At 37.4% G+C, this 16,405-nt stretch overlaps 1 protein-coding gene across 3 annotated transcripts in view; it reads left to right on the top strand.

Annotated features, from left to right (window-relative positions):
- Positions 1-16,405, top strand: part of LOC139978966 (uncharacterized) — a 35,095-nt gene that overhangs the window by 11,513 nt on the left and 7,177 nt on the right. For 2 of the 3 annotated variants that reach the window (XM_071989574.1, XM_071989573.1), the window contains exons 2-11: positions 10,312-10,532; positions 11,069-11,189; positions 11,548-11,711; positions 12,037-12,166; positions 12,858-12,994; positions 13,528-13,648; positions 14,086-14,278; positions 14,968-15,116; positions 15,431-15,640; positions 16,113-16,330. In XM_071989574.1, the coding sequence (XP_071845675.1) occupies positions 10,360-10,532; positions 11,069-11,189; positions 11,548-11,711; positions 12,037-12,166; positions 12,858-12,994; positions 13,528-13,648; positions 14,086-14,278; positions 14,968-15,116; positions 15,431-15,640; positions 16,113-16,330 (1,616 nt within the window). In that variant the 5' untranslated portion in view covers positions 10,312-10,359. Of the gene's footprint in view, positions 1-1,509; positions 1,790-10,311; positions 10,533-11,068; positions 11,190-11,547; positions 11,712-12,036; positions 12,167-12,857; positions 12,995-13,527; positions 13,649-14,085; positions 14,279-14,967; positions 15,117-15,430; positions 15,641-16,112; positions 16,331-16,405 lie in introns of those variants that run through there. The other variant, XM_071989572.1, reaches the window with a different exon arrangement.

Raw genomic sequence — 16,405 nt, 5'->3', positions numbered from 1 at the left:
CTCATTAAAGAAGTAATGATTTAGTGGTCATTAAAATTGGTCAAGCACTCTTTGGACCGGGCAAGACGCATTATGGTACTCTTCTACAATGTCCTTAGAGTTAATTTTACCCATTGGATAGGCGGTCCAAGGCGTGCTGCGTGGATTAGGGCCCAAAGTTTTTTCGTGGTCCCTTTACACTCATTAAAGAAGTAATGATTTAGTGGTCATTTAAATTGGTCAAGCACGCTTTGGACCGGGCAAGACGCATTATGGTACTCTTCTACAATGTCTTTAGAGTACATGTTAACCATCGGTTTGGTGATCCAATGCGTGCTGCATGGATTAGGGCCCAAAGCTTTTTCGTGGTCCCGTTACACTCATTGAAGAAGTAATGATTTAGTGGTCATTTAAATTGGTCAAGCACTCTTTGGACCGGGCAAGAGGCATTATGTTACCCTTCTACAATGTCCTTCGAGTACATGTTACCGATTGGTTAGGTGTTCCAAGGCGTGCTGCATGGATTAGGGCCCAAAGTTTTTTCGTGGTCCCGTTACACTCATTAAAAAAGTAATGATTTAGTGGTCATTTAAATTGGTCAAGCACTCTTTGGACCGGGCAAGACGCATTATGGTACTCTTCTACAATGTCCTTAGAGTTAATTTTACCCATTGGATAGGCGGTCCAAGGCGTGCTGCGTGGATTAGGGCCCAAAGTTTTTTCGTGGTCCCTTTACACTCATTAAAGAAGTAATGATTTAGTGGTCATTTAAATTGGTCAAGCACGCTTTGGACCGGGCAAGACGCATTATGGTACTCTTCTACAATGTCTTTAGAGTACATGTTAACCATCGGTTTGGTGATCCAATGCGTGCTGCATGGATTAGGGCCCAAAGCTTTTTCGTGGTCCCGTTACACTCATCGGAAAAAGTAATGAATTAGTGCTCATTTAAATTGGTCAAGCACTCTTTGGACCGGGCAAGCACATTATGGTACCCTTCTACAAGGTCCTTAGACTTCCTATGACCTATTGGTTGGGCGGTCCAAGGCGTGCTGGTCTTGATTAGGGCCCAAATGTTTTTATTTCAGTTCCCGTTACATTTATTTGAAAATTTTTTTATTTAATGGTCATTTTAATTGGCCAAGCACTCTTTGGACCGGGCAAGACGCATTATGGTATCCTTCTACAATGTGTTAAGAATTCATATGACCCATTGGTAAGGTGGTCCAAGGCGTGCTAGTCTTGATTAGGGCCTAAAGTAATTGTTTTACATTAATTTAAGAACTGATGAAGTACTGGTCATTTTAGTTGGTCAAGAACTATTTGGACCGGGCAAGATGCATTATGGTACCCTTCTACATAGTCATTGGAGTTCATATGACCCATGGGCCATAGATAAACCTCTTTCCACGACCAAATGTTGAACATCTTGTAAGAAAGCTTTTGTCTTGCCACAGGTGTTACGTCGATACAATTGTCGAATACGTAACCGAATAGGCAGCTCAGTTACTCATTCGCGAATATCGAACGAGGAACGGGGAATAAGTATCTAACTTCACACCGGTCAGTTTCCATACGTTGAAAGTGTAGTGATATCCACCGTATGCAGTGTGTGCTGTACAAGGTGCAAAACTTGTTTCTGGTCCAGTCTACTTGCTGTCGGAGTACAACCTCAACGTTAATGGGTGCAGAGGGTGACCTGAACTGACGGAGTTCCCAACAGATACTCTCCATAAACTAAGACGAGTTTGTATGACTATCGTAAAATTGTTTCATGTACTATATTGTTGCATACCTGGTAAACAAACTGGTGAGTGTTACGTAACATCAAGCTAAGCTCGTACAAGGTAGCCTAAGCTTGTAAGTTGTAGTAATGTATATTGTATAGTGCTACCGCTAGTGTGCTGGAATTTGTGAAATTCTAATCTAGTTGTTAGTATCCAAAACGTTGTTACCAAAATGGGGGATTCGTATGTTGTGTCTCCACCAACATTTGATTGGAACTCAAGTGACTTACCAACATCATTTCGAAATTTCAAAAACCATTGTCGCCTAATGTTTGATGGCCCCATGGCACAATCTGCTAAATCAGGCAAGATACAAGTCACATATGTACTATTGTGGTTGGGCCAGCAGGGTATTAACATTTTTGATACATGGAATGTTACAGACACACAACGTGAAAGTTGTGATGAAATTTTCGAGTTGTTTGCGAAACATTTTGAACCAAAGACAAATTATCGGCTAAGCAGGTTCCAACTTCAAAGATTCAGACAAATGCCTTCTGAAAATGTTGATGAATTCATAACCCGCTGCCGAATCCAGGGTAGTCAATGTAAATTTAACCCAACTGAGCTTGAAATTAGACTGATTGAACAGCTAATAATTGGCACATCACACACGAAGGTGCAGCAAATTCTGTTAGGCAAAGATGAAACCTTAAAGTTGGATGATGCTTTAGATGTAGCAAGAACCTTCGAGGCTACAAGGACACATATGGAAGCATTAAATGCACCCTCTATCTCTGTAGATTATGTGCACAAGGGTCGTACCAAAGTCCATCCTGGAAATACCCAGAAGTGTGTTAGGTGTGGACTAAATTATCCACACAGGGGGAAGTGTCCGGCCGAAGGGACAAATTGTAATTATTGTGGAAAGCCAAACCATTGGGAATCCGTATGTAGACAAAAGAAACGTAATGGAAAGGGCGATCATCCAAAAAGGGGAAGAGGCAGTTTTAAACCTCGTAAGCTCCAAGATGAGCGACATGTAAACGGTTTGACAAATGCACATGTAAACCAGAGTGATTCTCGTCTGAACCGAGGTGCCGAAAACCTTTGTTTTGATTCAGTATATATTTACAATATAAATGGTCCTCAGAAAATAGCTGATAATCAAGCTGTTGTCAACCTAAACATAGTTATAGGTGATCAGCCAGCCACACTAAAGGCCAAGGTTGATACTGGTGCCGAAGGAAATGTATTGCCGTTGCGTATATTTAGACAAATGTATCCTCATTGTATTGATAAAAGTGGTAATCCACTGCCCAGGTCTACTAAACCTATCGAAACCATGGTCATGGCTTACAATGATAGCATCATACGTCATTTCGGTACTCATACCTTACCATTGGACAAACTCCCATAATCAATCCTTTAACCAGATAAAGGAACTAATTAGAAAGCAAGTAATTTTGGCACATTTGATCCCAATAAGGAAAGTGTCATTGAAGTGGATGCATCCATGAAAGGAATTGGATGTGTGTTATTGCAAGATTCGTAACCAGTTTATTTTGCATCAAAAGCCCTAACTGAAACCAAACAAAGGTACTGTATGCCAACATAGAACGTGAAATGCTGGCAGTTGTATATGCATGTGAGAGGTTTCACACCTATATTTATGGGAAATCTTTCATTGTCAAACGTGACCACAAGCCACTTGAAATGATAAAACTGAAGAACTTAGTTGCAGCACCACCTAGATTACAGAGGTTATTATTAAGATTACAAGGTTATGACATGAAGATTCAGTTTAAACCTGGAAAGGACATGCTTATAGCTGATGCACTGTCTAGGTTGAGTCCACTAGAGGAAGGTCCAGTAGAAAAACAACATGTTACTGTTAACTTTGTTCAATTCTCTGATGAGAAAATTACGTCACTTCATAGTGAAACTAAGTCAGACCCAGAGTTAAACGTCTTGAAAGACATATTAAATGGGTGGCCTGCAAAGCGCCGTGAAGTCCCAAAAGTGATCCATAAATACTGGTCACTTAGAGATGAACTTATGATCGAGAATGGTCTTATCATGAAAGGTGACAGAGTAATTATTCCACCAACCATGCAGTCTGAAATACTCAAGAAAATTCATACTGGGCACCAAGGAGTTGTAAAATGTCAGCTTAGAGCCAAAACATGTGTTTATTGGGTTAAGATCAATAAGGATATCGAGGAGATGGTTAGAGTGGGTGTTCATTGCCAGGAACATGGTAATTCCCAGGCCTCAGAACCACTAGAACAACCAGAACTCCCAACTAGACCATGGCAAGTAATTGGGACAAACTTGTTTTATGTTAGTGGAAATGAGTACCTATTACTTGCTGACTACTATTCTAAATTCTTTATTGTTAAGTCCATACCTAAAGGCAAATCTACTAGTAATACAGTAATTGATATGTGCAAAAGTGTGTTTTCAGAATATGGTATACCTGAAAAGCTAGTATCTGACAATGGAAATCAATACTCAAGCCAAAGCTTTAAGGATTTTGCAAAACAATGGAATTTTAGTCATATTACCTCGAGTCCTATAGGTATTCTCAGTCAAATGGTTTTATAGAGAGACAAGTCCAAATCGTAAAAAACACGATGGTCAAGGCAAAGCAGACAAATACAGATGTTTATCTAGCCTTATTATGTCTTAGAGCAACGCCTGTAGACAGTAAAATACCGTCTCCAGCAGAATTACTGCTCAATCGTAAAGTCAAATCTAATCTTCCTGTCAGAGTACAAAATAAGAATGTTGATCGTGATTCAATTTTTGAGCGTATGCAGGATAGGCAAGACACACAGAAATTCTATCATGATAAAACAGCAAAACCTTTGAGTCCGTTGGTTCCCGGACAAAGTGTATATGTACAAGACCAAAGTTCAGGCAAATGGACCCCAGGTACATTACTAAAGCAAAGACATGAACCACGATCGTATGAAATTCAAACCGACTCGGGCGGAATCCTGAGGAGGAATAGGAAACATTTAAAGGAAGGGGAAAAGGTTCTACCCCAGTCAGAGATTATAACTGATAACTCTGACCCCAGTTCAGAAATAGAAAATACTCTGGCACCAGAACCAGAAGGTCCAGACCCACAAGAAGATGTTTATGTTACTAGGTCTGGTCGGAGAGTAAAGAAGAGAATAATGTTGGATTTATAATTTTACAAGCCGTGTAGTACTGTTGCGAAATACTACCAGACTTACAAAGCCCTTGTAATTATTAAGAAAGTTTAATTGGATTGTAGCCTATCTAAGACTCCCAACTTATTAAAGAAAGGGGGATGTAATGTTATTGAATATGCATTCATATGTACGTGTGCAAACGATGCACTACATTGTATAATCTGCACCTGTATGTTAATGAGCTGTGAATTTGCATATTGATATATAAGTTAAAGCATGCCGTCTGCTCGTCCTTGTTCACCCTGTCTCTCCATCTGTTAACAAGTAACCTTGGACATATCGTCCTATATATCTGTCCTGTACAGCATGATGTAACGCAATAAATAATAACATGTTAATACTCTACGTGGACTGTGTTCTACTTGATTGTTTGAAAGAACTCATATACCTAAACAAGGAAACATGACACTCTGTTATAGCCAACATCCGATAAACAAGGTCTCTATGTAAAAAAAAACTAGTTTTTATCATTACTCCCAACATATACGATAAGGTACTTGAACACCGGCCTATGCAGAATTCGCACATTGAGAATTTTGTTTCCATATTAATGCTATACAATGCATTGGTTTTCATTAGGGTTGGGCGATATATCGAAAATTATTATTATCGCGATAATTTTTTTTCAAGACGATATTTTTTGAGGATTGAACAAATGACGATAATTTCTTGTGAAAAAAATTTGAAATAGATGTAGAAAAAAAAAATTCTCCGTTTTATGTGTAAATGTTATTCTAGCATTCCATGGTTAAGAAAGTTGAAAAGAAATATTTTATCAACTTCATTTACTGACTTTTGAACTTCGTAAAAACCCGTTCTTTACAACATTGACTGTATAGAGAACAAAACTCTGAAAATCAGTAGAAAAATTACCAATTGTGTACGAAAAGTAAGTTGGTACACCTTTCTAATTTTACGAAAGATCGAGCAAAATACTTTCGAAAAATTCACGCGAAACTGGCATATCGTGCTAAATGCAACAAGTGTCATGTAAACAAGGCTCTAGTACACCCATTTATGAATAAACCAGAAGACCACATCTGGTGTAAAGCGGGGGAAAGAAAGTATTTTCTAGAATTTCCAAAAAAAAATAATAATAATAATATCCTACCATAGTTAAGTTTATAGTAAATAGCCTAACCACTTCGTCGGTTACGGATCTCACGTAACAACAAAAACACAACTAATTGTATTTTGCGAAGTTGACGATTTCTACAAGGACATGGAAACAATATTTAGCATTAAGTTAATCACGCCTGGTGGCCTAAAACATGGAATTACAAGGTTTACTTTCATAAAGATGGCCATACTGTAGCTACTGGGGCCTTGATATCGTGCTATGTCTGTATGGTATAGACTGTGCCTCGTGTATCATGGGGAATAGATTGTTTTGTTCATACGGAGGAGTCGGTTGGCTTGAGGTGTGTTTTACTTACCTTAATGTTACGGGGATATTTACCTACTTTCCTTGAACGTCTAAGATAATATTTCGCATAACTTTACGGATCCTTTACTGACTGACCTAATTAATTCTAGAGTGGAGCCAAAGAATTTTACTCCATGAAAAGTTTTTTGGAAACGTGCCAAAAATGTTAACAAACAGGTGTTAGACAGGGGGGTTGTTTTGCAAGGTACCTGAGAAAATTTGAAGCACATTGTAGCCTACCGTGATATTTAAGTACGGTTAAACACTGCAGTTGTAAACTGATTGTTAGGCAGTCTAGAAACGGGGCTTTGCCGAACGTAGTTTGTTTCATAATATCGACAGTTTTGTAAGTTAAACTTTATAAAGATTGTAAGACATATTAATTCTCTTTTCATTTTATCACATAATATAGCTACTCTAACTTGTCATTTTAAAATTTTCATCAGTTTCGTGACAACTTAAATTCATAAAGTTAGTCAGTATTTTGAATCCTCAATTGCGAATTTTTTTATCGCCAGACACGCAAAAATACTTAACTTTTCCGGGGGCCTTCGCCCCTGGACCCCCACAAGGGGTTCCACCCCTTGAACCCAACGGGGCTCTAAGGCGGGCCTTGAACCCCACGCCATTATGCTCGGTGTGTTTGCTGCGCGAAAACACCGGTGGGAAATCGGCATTTGTTTTTAGTGTGTTCGCGAACACACTAAAAACAAGAAAAAATTATCGAAATATCGCGATAATTTTTGAACTATTTATCGTGACATTAAAAAGCAAATATCGCCCAACCCTAGTTTTCATTTGATAGACTTCCTGTTGTCTTTTTTTCGACTATTCATTGAGCACAATTAACATCAATATTTGGAATTGTTATAAGCTGCATGGTAACACAGTGTATTGATATCACACGTATACTGCACTTCAATATCATATCGTATACAAAACCCTATTAGTCTTTTATTATTATTTTTGTATAATGGTAGCAATTACAAAAAATGTGGTTTTATGAATATTCATGTTGTTTCTGCATAAAAAAGATCACAGAGCAGTAACATTATTGCTATTGGTATCGTTATCTCTTATAAATGTTGAGATGTTATGAGATTTCAGTGAGTCACTATATGCGTTGAAGGTTTAAATATTAACTTTTCACGACTGTCTAGTATATTTATGCAAATCAACTAATTAAGTATATGCCTTATCAGCTCTTTTACAAGGGGGGGGGGGGGGGTCGCGGTCATTGTTCTACCCCTTCCCCCATGAAATGGTCCTGTTGATCAATGCAGCTCCTGCTGATTAATGCACGTCCCTTGAACCCCACGCAGTCGCTGATGCTGTATAGAAGTGGAATACACACTGATTGGATATAATGTAGAACGCCCATACATTGGGGGGGGGGGGGAGGGGAGTTGGGTACGCAAATTGAAACTGGATTCAACCAGGATTCAACCAATATTTTACGTGACACATTTTGAACAAACCTGTAATGACGATTCACAATACCATTTCTTCAAAACTTCACATAGGAATTTCTTTTTAATGGTCCCAAGATTCATTTCATTGCCACCCTTTGCCACACCGAGATATTTCCACACCGAGAAACTTTACGCAGAAGTCAGTGATCAAGCGGGGATCCAGGGGTGAGGAATGGGGTGGAGGGAAAGGGTCCTGGAGATGGTGCACATCACCCTTTCCAACACTACACAAATCCCAATTCAGACCCCCACTCATCCCAACAAACACACACAAAAAGGAGTTTATATTAGTTCAACCTTTCGTGTTGACGTTATTATACAGCTAATTTATATAGTCTATTAAATGCCTCAGAATTCACATTTTCATGTGTAAACTTGTAATGGTTCCTGTGGTAAGATCCCCGTCATCTGGAGTCGGCTCCAGTGATCTCTAGGCCACACCCATCCCCGATGATCAATCACTCACTCAAAGTTGAAAGAGTATACTAAATACGAACATAACCTGCAATTTCAGGGGACATTTTTACAGCAAGTTACTACAATATGTTATCTTTGGTAGCATCATCGATCCTTCAAGAAGGCCTGAGGTTTGATTTTGTAATTGTTCACACAAAACAAAACATCATCAAGACAAATTTCTGGCGTCAAATGAAAATACAACAATCTTGTTTCATGCTATCAGTTCTGTTTATAGCTCCATGGTTTAACAAAAATATACAGCAAAAAAACAAAACAACAGCAACTGAAAGTTGGTAATCAAACACTGAACATTAGTTGAATTGTCTAACTTCAACTTCCTCGTTTTCTGCTAATAATTTGTATTACTATTTAGAACCACGTTTATGAATATGCCGTCTTACTAACATTTACATATTTTGTCAAGTTATGACTTGATGATTTTGTACAGATGAGTTTAAGTGACATTTTAATTTACACTTCACTCTTACCTCAATCTGTCATGATATTGATTCTTTTCTCTTTTCTTGGCTTACGTCATCAGTAGATCATGGAATGATTTAGTATTGTTACTCTATTATTCTGATACCATTCACTTTCAATTAAGTTAATGTTATCATTACTAACTTACAGTTTGCTTACCTTCTGCGCAGTCCTCCCATCATTAAATCAAATAAGACAGCCAACTTCATGTCAATTTCCAAACTATACCGTTGCTATGTGATTGATGATAATTACGAAGATGGATGGTTGCTATAGGTACAACTTTAAGAAAGAAAATATTTTACTTCTGCCAACAACGATGACAACCCAAATAAAAAAACATCATATTTGAGATAGAAGTGTGAATTATGTTATCATATTTGGTTTTTATTGTATTTTTGGTTTAATAAATATAAGTAGGCTACTACAGTTCTACAGTGACGTAATAAACACGTTGTTTGGCGTAAAAAATACGCCCCCGATTTCTAACTTTTTTTTAATTGAAAAACAGAAAGAATCATCTTGCACGAATCACAAAAACAAGTGAAACATAGCAAATACTGATCAAAGCGTCTCTTTGCTATAGTATTGAAAAAAGAGAAGTCTGTTTGTTGGTCTTGACAGGATTGATTAAAATGTTCTCAAGTACTTTTCATATTTTCCCAATATAGGTCTCCAAGCGAATATACACACATTTACACACCCAGACACGCAGACACACTTGGTATATCTTGAAGAACCTAAACTGGTAAAGAAGAACATTTTGATCTAGTGTAGAAAACGATGAACTTGTCAGTGGGGATTCGGGATGGGGGTAGGGGGTTGGGAATGGGGGGAGTGATAACGGTAAATAATTACTGAGGCAAATGATCGTTCTGAGCCTCAAGTGAATGCATATATACATCGCGTTGAAAGGAAGAATAAGGGGTAAGGTGCACCTTACCCCTTAAAGGGGGGGGGGGCTAATGGATGGATCTTTCTGTGTCCTCCCTCATAAATACTAAAGCACAATGTATATTGTAAACAAATTCATCCTAGAAACTCGAGTAAGTATTCCAAGTAGAACTTCTAGCAAAACAACTATCGACACTCTTTATTCTAGAATCATGCACAGCGAATTAAAAACAGCCCTTTACCTATACTCTTTTTTTTAAATATTTGCTTCTGGGCGAAATTTGTTTTATTAGTAAGTCATTATAAATTATTGAAACATGCAGGTACAGCTATATATTTTGTTTCAGAAAAAATCGAAAACAATCTGTTTCTTTCACCAAGTTCTAACATTCTGAAAAGTCTGAAAAGCAAGGTTTGTTAGAGTACCTGGCAGAAGTTTCTGTCTTTGTTAAAAAGGAAATCCTGACATTTATAGACTGGTAAAATGATCTCAGTGTAACTTTAAATGCTGTTGAACTTTTTGATTACTTGCTGTTACCATTATTTCTATTTTCTAGCATATTAAGAGTTATATATACAGATTATCTGCAACGTTGTGCGCTTGTTTGTCAAAATATACACTTTAGCTCTTTTTGATTTTGATTTTTCAGAGCACTCTTTGGTAAAAAACTACTAAAATTTCCATTAGCTAAATCAACATGAGTAAACTGGAAGAACTGATCGAGAAAATCAAAGAAGAAAACTCCATCGCTAAATATGGAAAAGAAATCTTAAATGCGGTCAGCTCAACAAATAAAGACACCACTGATGATGAGGTGCATGATCTATGTGACGCCATCGAGAATCCTGGATTAGAAAACTGTCAAAAGTCGTACGTGTTTTAATTTGAGTTTAATATATAGATATGTAACAGTAACATCCGCTACTTAAAGTCCGGGTACGGGGTGGGGACGGGGTCAGGGAGTGGTATGTATTGTTGTGGAGGTGGGAAGTGGGAGAGCGTAATAGGGCGAGGGGAGATTTTCATCGCATGGCATTATTTCAGATTTTATCATCTTTCCTTCCACAGTTAAGTGGCCTTTGAGGGGACAAAGATGAGGGTGGGGGAGGGGCGGGTGAGTGAGTGATTCGTTTTTTTTTTTTGAAGATGGGATAATCACCAGAATGTGATGAATAGAAAAATCTGATTATCATATTCCATATTGAATACCTTTGTTCGATTTTGTTTATGTAAGTTGTATTAAAAGTGCAACTGAACGGGATAAGGATGGGAAATGTCGGAGATGGAGGGGGGGGGGTGTTGAGGTGTTGGGTGGGAGGGTGGGATCTGTGACCTTTGATCCTTGTTCTTCAATCTTCATGATGATGTTGGCATTTTCACTTTATTGGTCTCGTTCTTTCTTACAGTAAAGGGAAACATGCTGACATCCTTATTAAGATTTGCACAGAGGGCATCAGCAAACAGAGAATAGATTACTACAAGCTGGCAAAAACTATTTTTGAGTCCAAACATTGTGTCGATTGGAAGGTAGGTATTGATTACGTCTTTAAATCGGCCGTGTATTGCATATATGTTGCAACTTAGAATAGGAACTTTAGTCGACACAAATTTCCATACATACATAAGTACGCACATACAGATATATATATATATATATATATATATTTATATAAATATATATATATAAATATATATATATATATATATATATAAATATATATATTTATATATATATATATATATATATATATATATATATATATTTACGTTTTTTGTTTTCTTTGTGTTTTTTTCGAATGTGTTTGAAAGCGTTTTATTAGCGGCTTTGGAAATACGTATCTCGATTGGACAATCTAATATATTTTTAAATCGAACTCTCCCACAGGGCAAAGTCAAGGAAGCCGAGACTATCGTAGATATTCTGAATAAACCGGTAGCACTAGTAAGAACTAAGAATGATGACTGGAGGTCGAAAGATCGAGAACCAGCAGACACAGAAATCGGAGAGGCCTTACAGGGCTGCATAGAACACATGATAGAGGCCTTCGTGTAAGTTTATTCATAAGATATTAAAAGTGTTGACTGAATTTGTAATCAGGAAACACCCAATGACATCTATCTGAAATGTAACAAATTGTAACCGCTACTATTGATAATATTTTCACCATTTTGCTCACAGTAGAGAGAGGGTGGGGGTTGTGTTGGGACCCGGTGGGGGACGGTGGGGTTTCTGTTGACGAATTGATCGTAAGTCCTTGATTCCTGTGTTTACTTTCACCCTTTTGACGTTTACGTCTCGACAATGAATTTTATGTCTATTTAAATGGAAAATCAACTTGACACACTCGTGTATATTGTTTGTTTGTTTCTTCAGCCGGGACAAAATTATAAAGAAAGTGAACAAGAAGATAATGGGATTATTAATAGCTTCCTACAAGAGAACGGATGAAATGGGCTACGTTCTTGGATGTGGCATTCATGCTACCAGCGATATGAATTATGACGTAAGTACAGCGTCACAATTGCAATTTGTACGGATCAGTCAATTGGACAATGTGCTGCATGTTAAACACAAACTTATCACTTGTCAAAATGCTCGTCTCTAAGGTAGTACCGAACAATTCTCAGACTTTATTACTTGACTTGCTCTTGATCGACGTGGTGGGTGCATTCGTTGAAACCCACCACATACCAATACTCCCATCTACATAATTAGAACCCAAACTGTTTTATTATCCTTTTATTTGTTTTTATTTTGCATTACGCGGTGGGTGGGACCCATTATCCCATCATTTGGCATCATCACATGGTGCAAAAATCACACTGTTTAAAATATCAAACACTCTGCAACTTGACATAGGGATTTGTTGGATGCGATCATCGACTCCACCTTGTGATGGTAAGATGTCACTTTAGGAGAAAACATTATGATTTATTAGAATTTCGTCTTCCTTCCAACTTGACTGAGCCCGTGCTATCATGACACACTGTCTCCATCCCTCCATTCCATTTTAATCTGTTAGTAATATTGAATCCGTTTAATCCTGCTCTTTATTCCAGTTGGTTGAGAGAGAATTTGTGGATGGGACTTTTCTTCCACGTGCACTTTTACTGGATCCCACTCATCGAGGTTTATACTATAGCTCTTAATAGCATGCAGACTAATATCATTGTAATCTATTTTGATTTGTATAGGGTACTGAAGGTCAACTCCCAGAGTTATATACGGCGATGCTGGAATGGTGCCAAAGAGAGGGAAATGATATCTCAGATTGGTCGAGCAAGAGCCGTTTTGTAGGCTCTACCATCAGTTCAATAGGGCAGAAAGGCGTGTAAGTTCGCATCTCAATCAGCAATATAATACTTATATATTATAGTTGGTAGTTATGATATTAGATACATGCACCCACTTGGGTGCTTTAGGATTGATCGAACAGATTAACGAATGACATATATATAAATGATACATTACTCTATGTTTCGTCTCTATTTAAACAATGAAGATGATCATGTTGGAGTCCCGTTTTTGAATACCGGTATGATCGTAACCATAAATCATTTGAATACGAAAGCTTTATATGCTGTTAAAAGGTGCCAGGTGAGGTGGAAGGGAGTGGGGTGGGGGGAGGAGTAGGCACGTGACCAACCTTGGAAAAGTGCTCCTTTTCATGAAATAGAAATACCTCTGTTTCATTTTTGGTAACATTCAAAGTTTCATCTTTCCCTTAAATGAAAATTAGACCACCCGTCTCTCTGCCCGTCCACAGATTCAGTCCTCAATCCGCCCACTGATAATGTATCTAGATCTTTGCTTGATTATAGTATCGATTTGTGTAATAGTCTTTCCCTCTATTTGTTTTGATAGAAAAGCCCCGGATGAGCTATCCAAGTTATTTAACTACATAATCGAGCAGGATCTGGATGGTCAACCAATGTCTGGATATGGCACAGTCGCAATGAACATACTCACTAGTACAGTCATGCAGGTGAGTCAATCGGGGAGTTGTTTCCATAACAACTTCCTGCATGGCCCAATCAAAATACAGACAGAATGAGACAGATGTATAGGCTACACTGCTTATGTATAATAAATGGATACTAACGTCAAATTATAGGCAGGGAGTTGTTGATACCATACAAATTACAAATATGTTTTATAGTCTGTTGCAGAACTGAAAGTGAAATATCATGGGTGAAGAAAACATCACCAATTCTGTCACATATATGCTTTCTCCTGATGTATCATTAACAGTTGGAATTATGCAAAAACTGGGTGCACGTTATAAGGAAACGTTTTATAATGGACAAGCCGTTGGTTAGAAAGGGAGGGGTAGTTGGGGTGTGTGTGTGGGGGGGGTGGGGTCAGTTTATGATCTTTAAGCGCAACTGTTCCAATATGTCGCTTCCATTTTGCCTCTCATAGAACTCCACCAATAAAGCAGCGATAAAGCCCTTTATTCCTGGAGCAGTAAAACTGATGAAGTGTGAAAATGACCTGCTCGAGGAAATGGCCGCTAATGCGATTGGAATTATCTACCAGCAAACAGAACTATTGATACCCTGCGCCGATACAGTCATGGAAGTCTACTTAGAAGGGAAAGGGTCAACACTTGGATGTAAGTACATTTACAACTACGATATAATTCGAGGGGAATGCCTTAAGTAATTTGCTTAAGTATAGTATAATTATGCTTGTTTTGAATGTGGTGCAAGTATATCCTATTGTTTGGTGGTCAATTTAGCTAGCCCGGGTGGGGTTATGTATATATAAATATGTATATATATATATATATATATATATATATATATATATATATATATATATATATATATATACATATATATATATACATATATATATATATATACATATATTTATATTTATAAATATGTATATATAAATATATATATATTTATAAATATATATATATATATTCCCTATATATTCCTGCTACTCCTTGTCACTTTCGGTGATCATGCACTGAAGAAGAGCTAGTTTTGCTCAAAGCTCTGCAAAAACCAAACATTGGCTGTTTTACTTCCAATCACTTAGTACCTAATTCAATTATTGTGTCTCATTCGAGATCCAGCCTTTCTCTAAATGCAGCATAGTTGTTGAACAGTTTTTCCGTTATTCCTGTATATATATATATATATATATGTATATTTATATATATATATAGATATAGATATATGTAGATAGATATACATATAAGTATAGCCTAAGTATAGGCTATTTATATAGGCTATCAATCTTAATCATCATCAGAAGTATGTCATCAGCACATGCTACTTGTTTTTTCAGTGGTTTTACAACCTTTGTACAAGGATGCACCCGAGAAAGTCATGAAACATTTTGACCAGCTTGCAGAAAAAGCCGCTGATGACATGGACGACTCTGAGAAAACTTATTTCTATATGTTTCTCGGAGATGTCGCCAAGAGAGAGCCAAAGGTATTTTCTTTTAACTCAGTCTGCTCGATCTGTGGTAACATAACTCTGATGGAAACATTAGAACATTAATACTTCAAGTACTATAAGCTCTACTCTACTTTAAACTTCTTTTATAGTCCTCAATCTTGTACATCAGGGAGCATCGAACGATACCTCCCGAACTAAAATAGATGTTGGTATTCTGTACCTTCTATATATTTAGAAGATAGTTTTGTCTACAGTGCTAATAGAAATAAGAATATATGCCATAATCTATTATTTACCTACTATTGTATTGTTTGATTACATATTGTATGTATAATTTTTGGATTCAGAGAATCGTTCCAATACTTGGCACTGTCGTACCAGACCTCGAAAGTACGTCGTGTGTTCATCTTGCCTACATGGCTATCGCTGAAGTTGCGGCAGTGTACCCAGGGGAAGTTGAGAAGTACAGCAAACAGTTACTAGATGCGTGGGAAAAGAATCCAATGACGGTAGCTTCTGCCTGTAAGACGATTGCAAATATCGGGAGAATGAATGAAGTGAGATACTATACTAGAGTATACTATATATATATATATATTGTGCATTGTGTGTAGGTCACTTAACTCAATAGCTTAACTCAACTTAACTAAATTTTCACGACACACATGTGATATAGTAACACTGGTGGTAACTTTCCGAGTTTACCACCACTAGTATGACTGTGAGATAGCGGAATTGATGACTTAGATAAAACAATTCGAAAGAAGAGCCTAAACTGTGACGATCATAATATTTGTGTAGGACTACATGAAGTAAAGAATTTAGTATTTATTTAGTACATTATTTGAGTAGCCTATCTACCGTTATCTTTAGTTGGCTATTGGTCAAGCATAATTGTCACATTAATTGAGGGATATTGTGGATCCATATATCACCCAAATGGAATGTATTGATATCCGTCACTTAAACAACCGTTTGAATAGACTAAAAGTCGGACTCATTTAATGTAATTATTTATAACATTACTAGAAAATGGCCGACAAATATTTGACTCTAATGGCGAAGAAGTTAAAAACCATTGATCCCATGTGGAAGACTGTGATTCTGATGGAGATGAAACGAATTGGACAGGCTCACAAAGAACCATTAAAGAAACATAGAGCAGCAATAGAGGCAGAGAAAAATGGAACCCAGATGGGACTACCAGATATGGTCCAGAGTATCATAGACTTCCTGGAAGACCGAACGTAAGTTTCCTTTATGTTAATTCTTTACACGTGGGGTACAACTTTCTGTCCGGCTGCTACCGACATTATCTTCTA

The sequence above is a fragment of the Apostichopus japonicus genome, chromosome 13, assembly GCF_037975245.1.
Source record: "Apostichopus japonicus isolate 1M-3 chromosome 13, ASM3797524v1, whole genome shotgun sequence".
NCBI classification, from domain to species: domain Eukaryota; kingdom Metazoa; phylum Echinodermata; class Holothuroidea; order Aspidochirotida; family Stichopodidae; genus Apostichopus; species Apostichopus japonicus.
The sequence above is the reverse complement of the archived record's forward strand: the minus strand, read 5'-3'. Positions and strand labels throughout refer to the sequence as shown.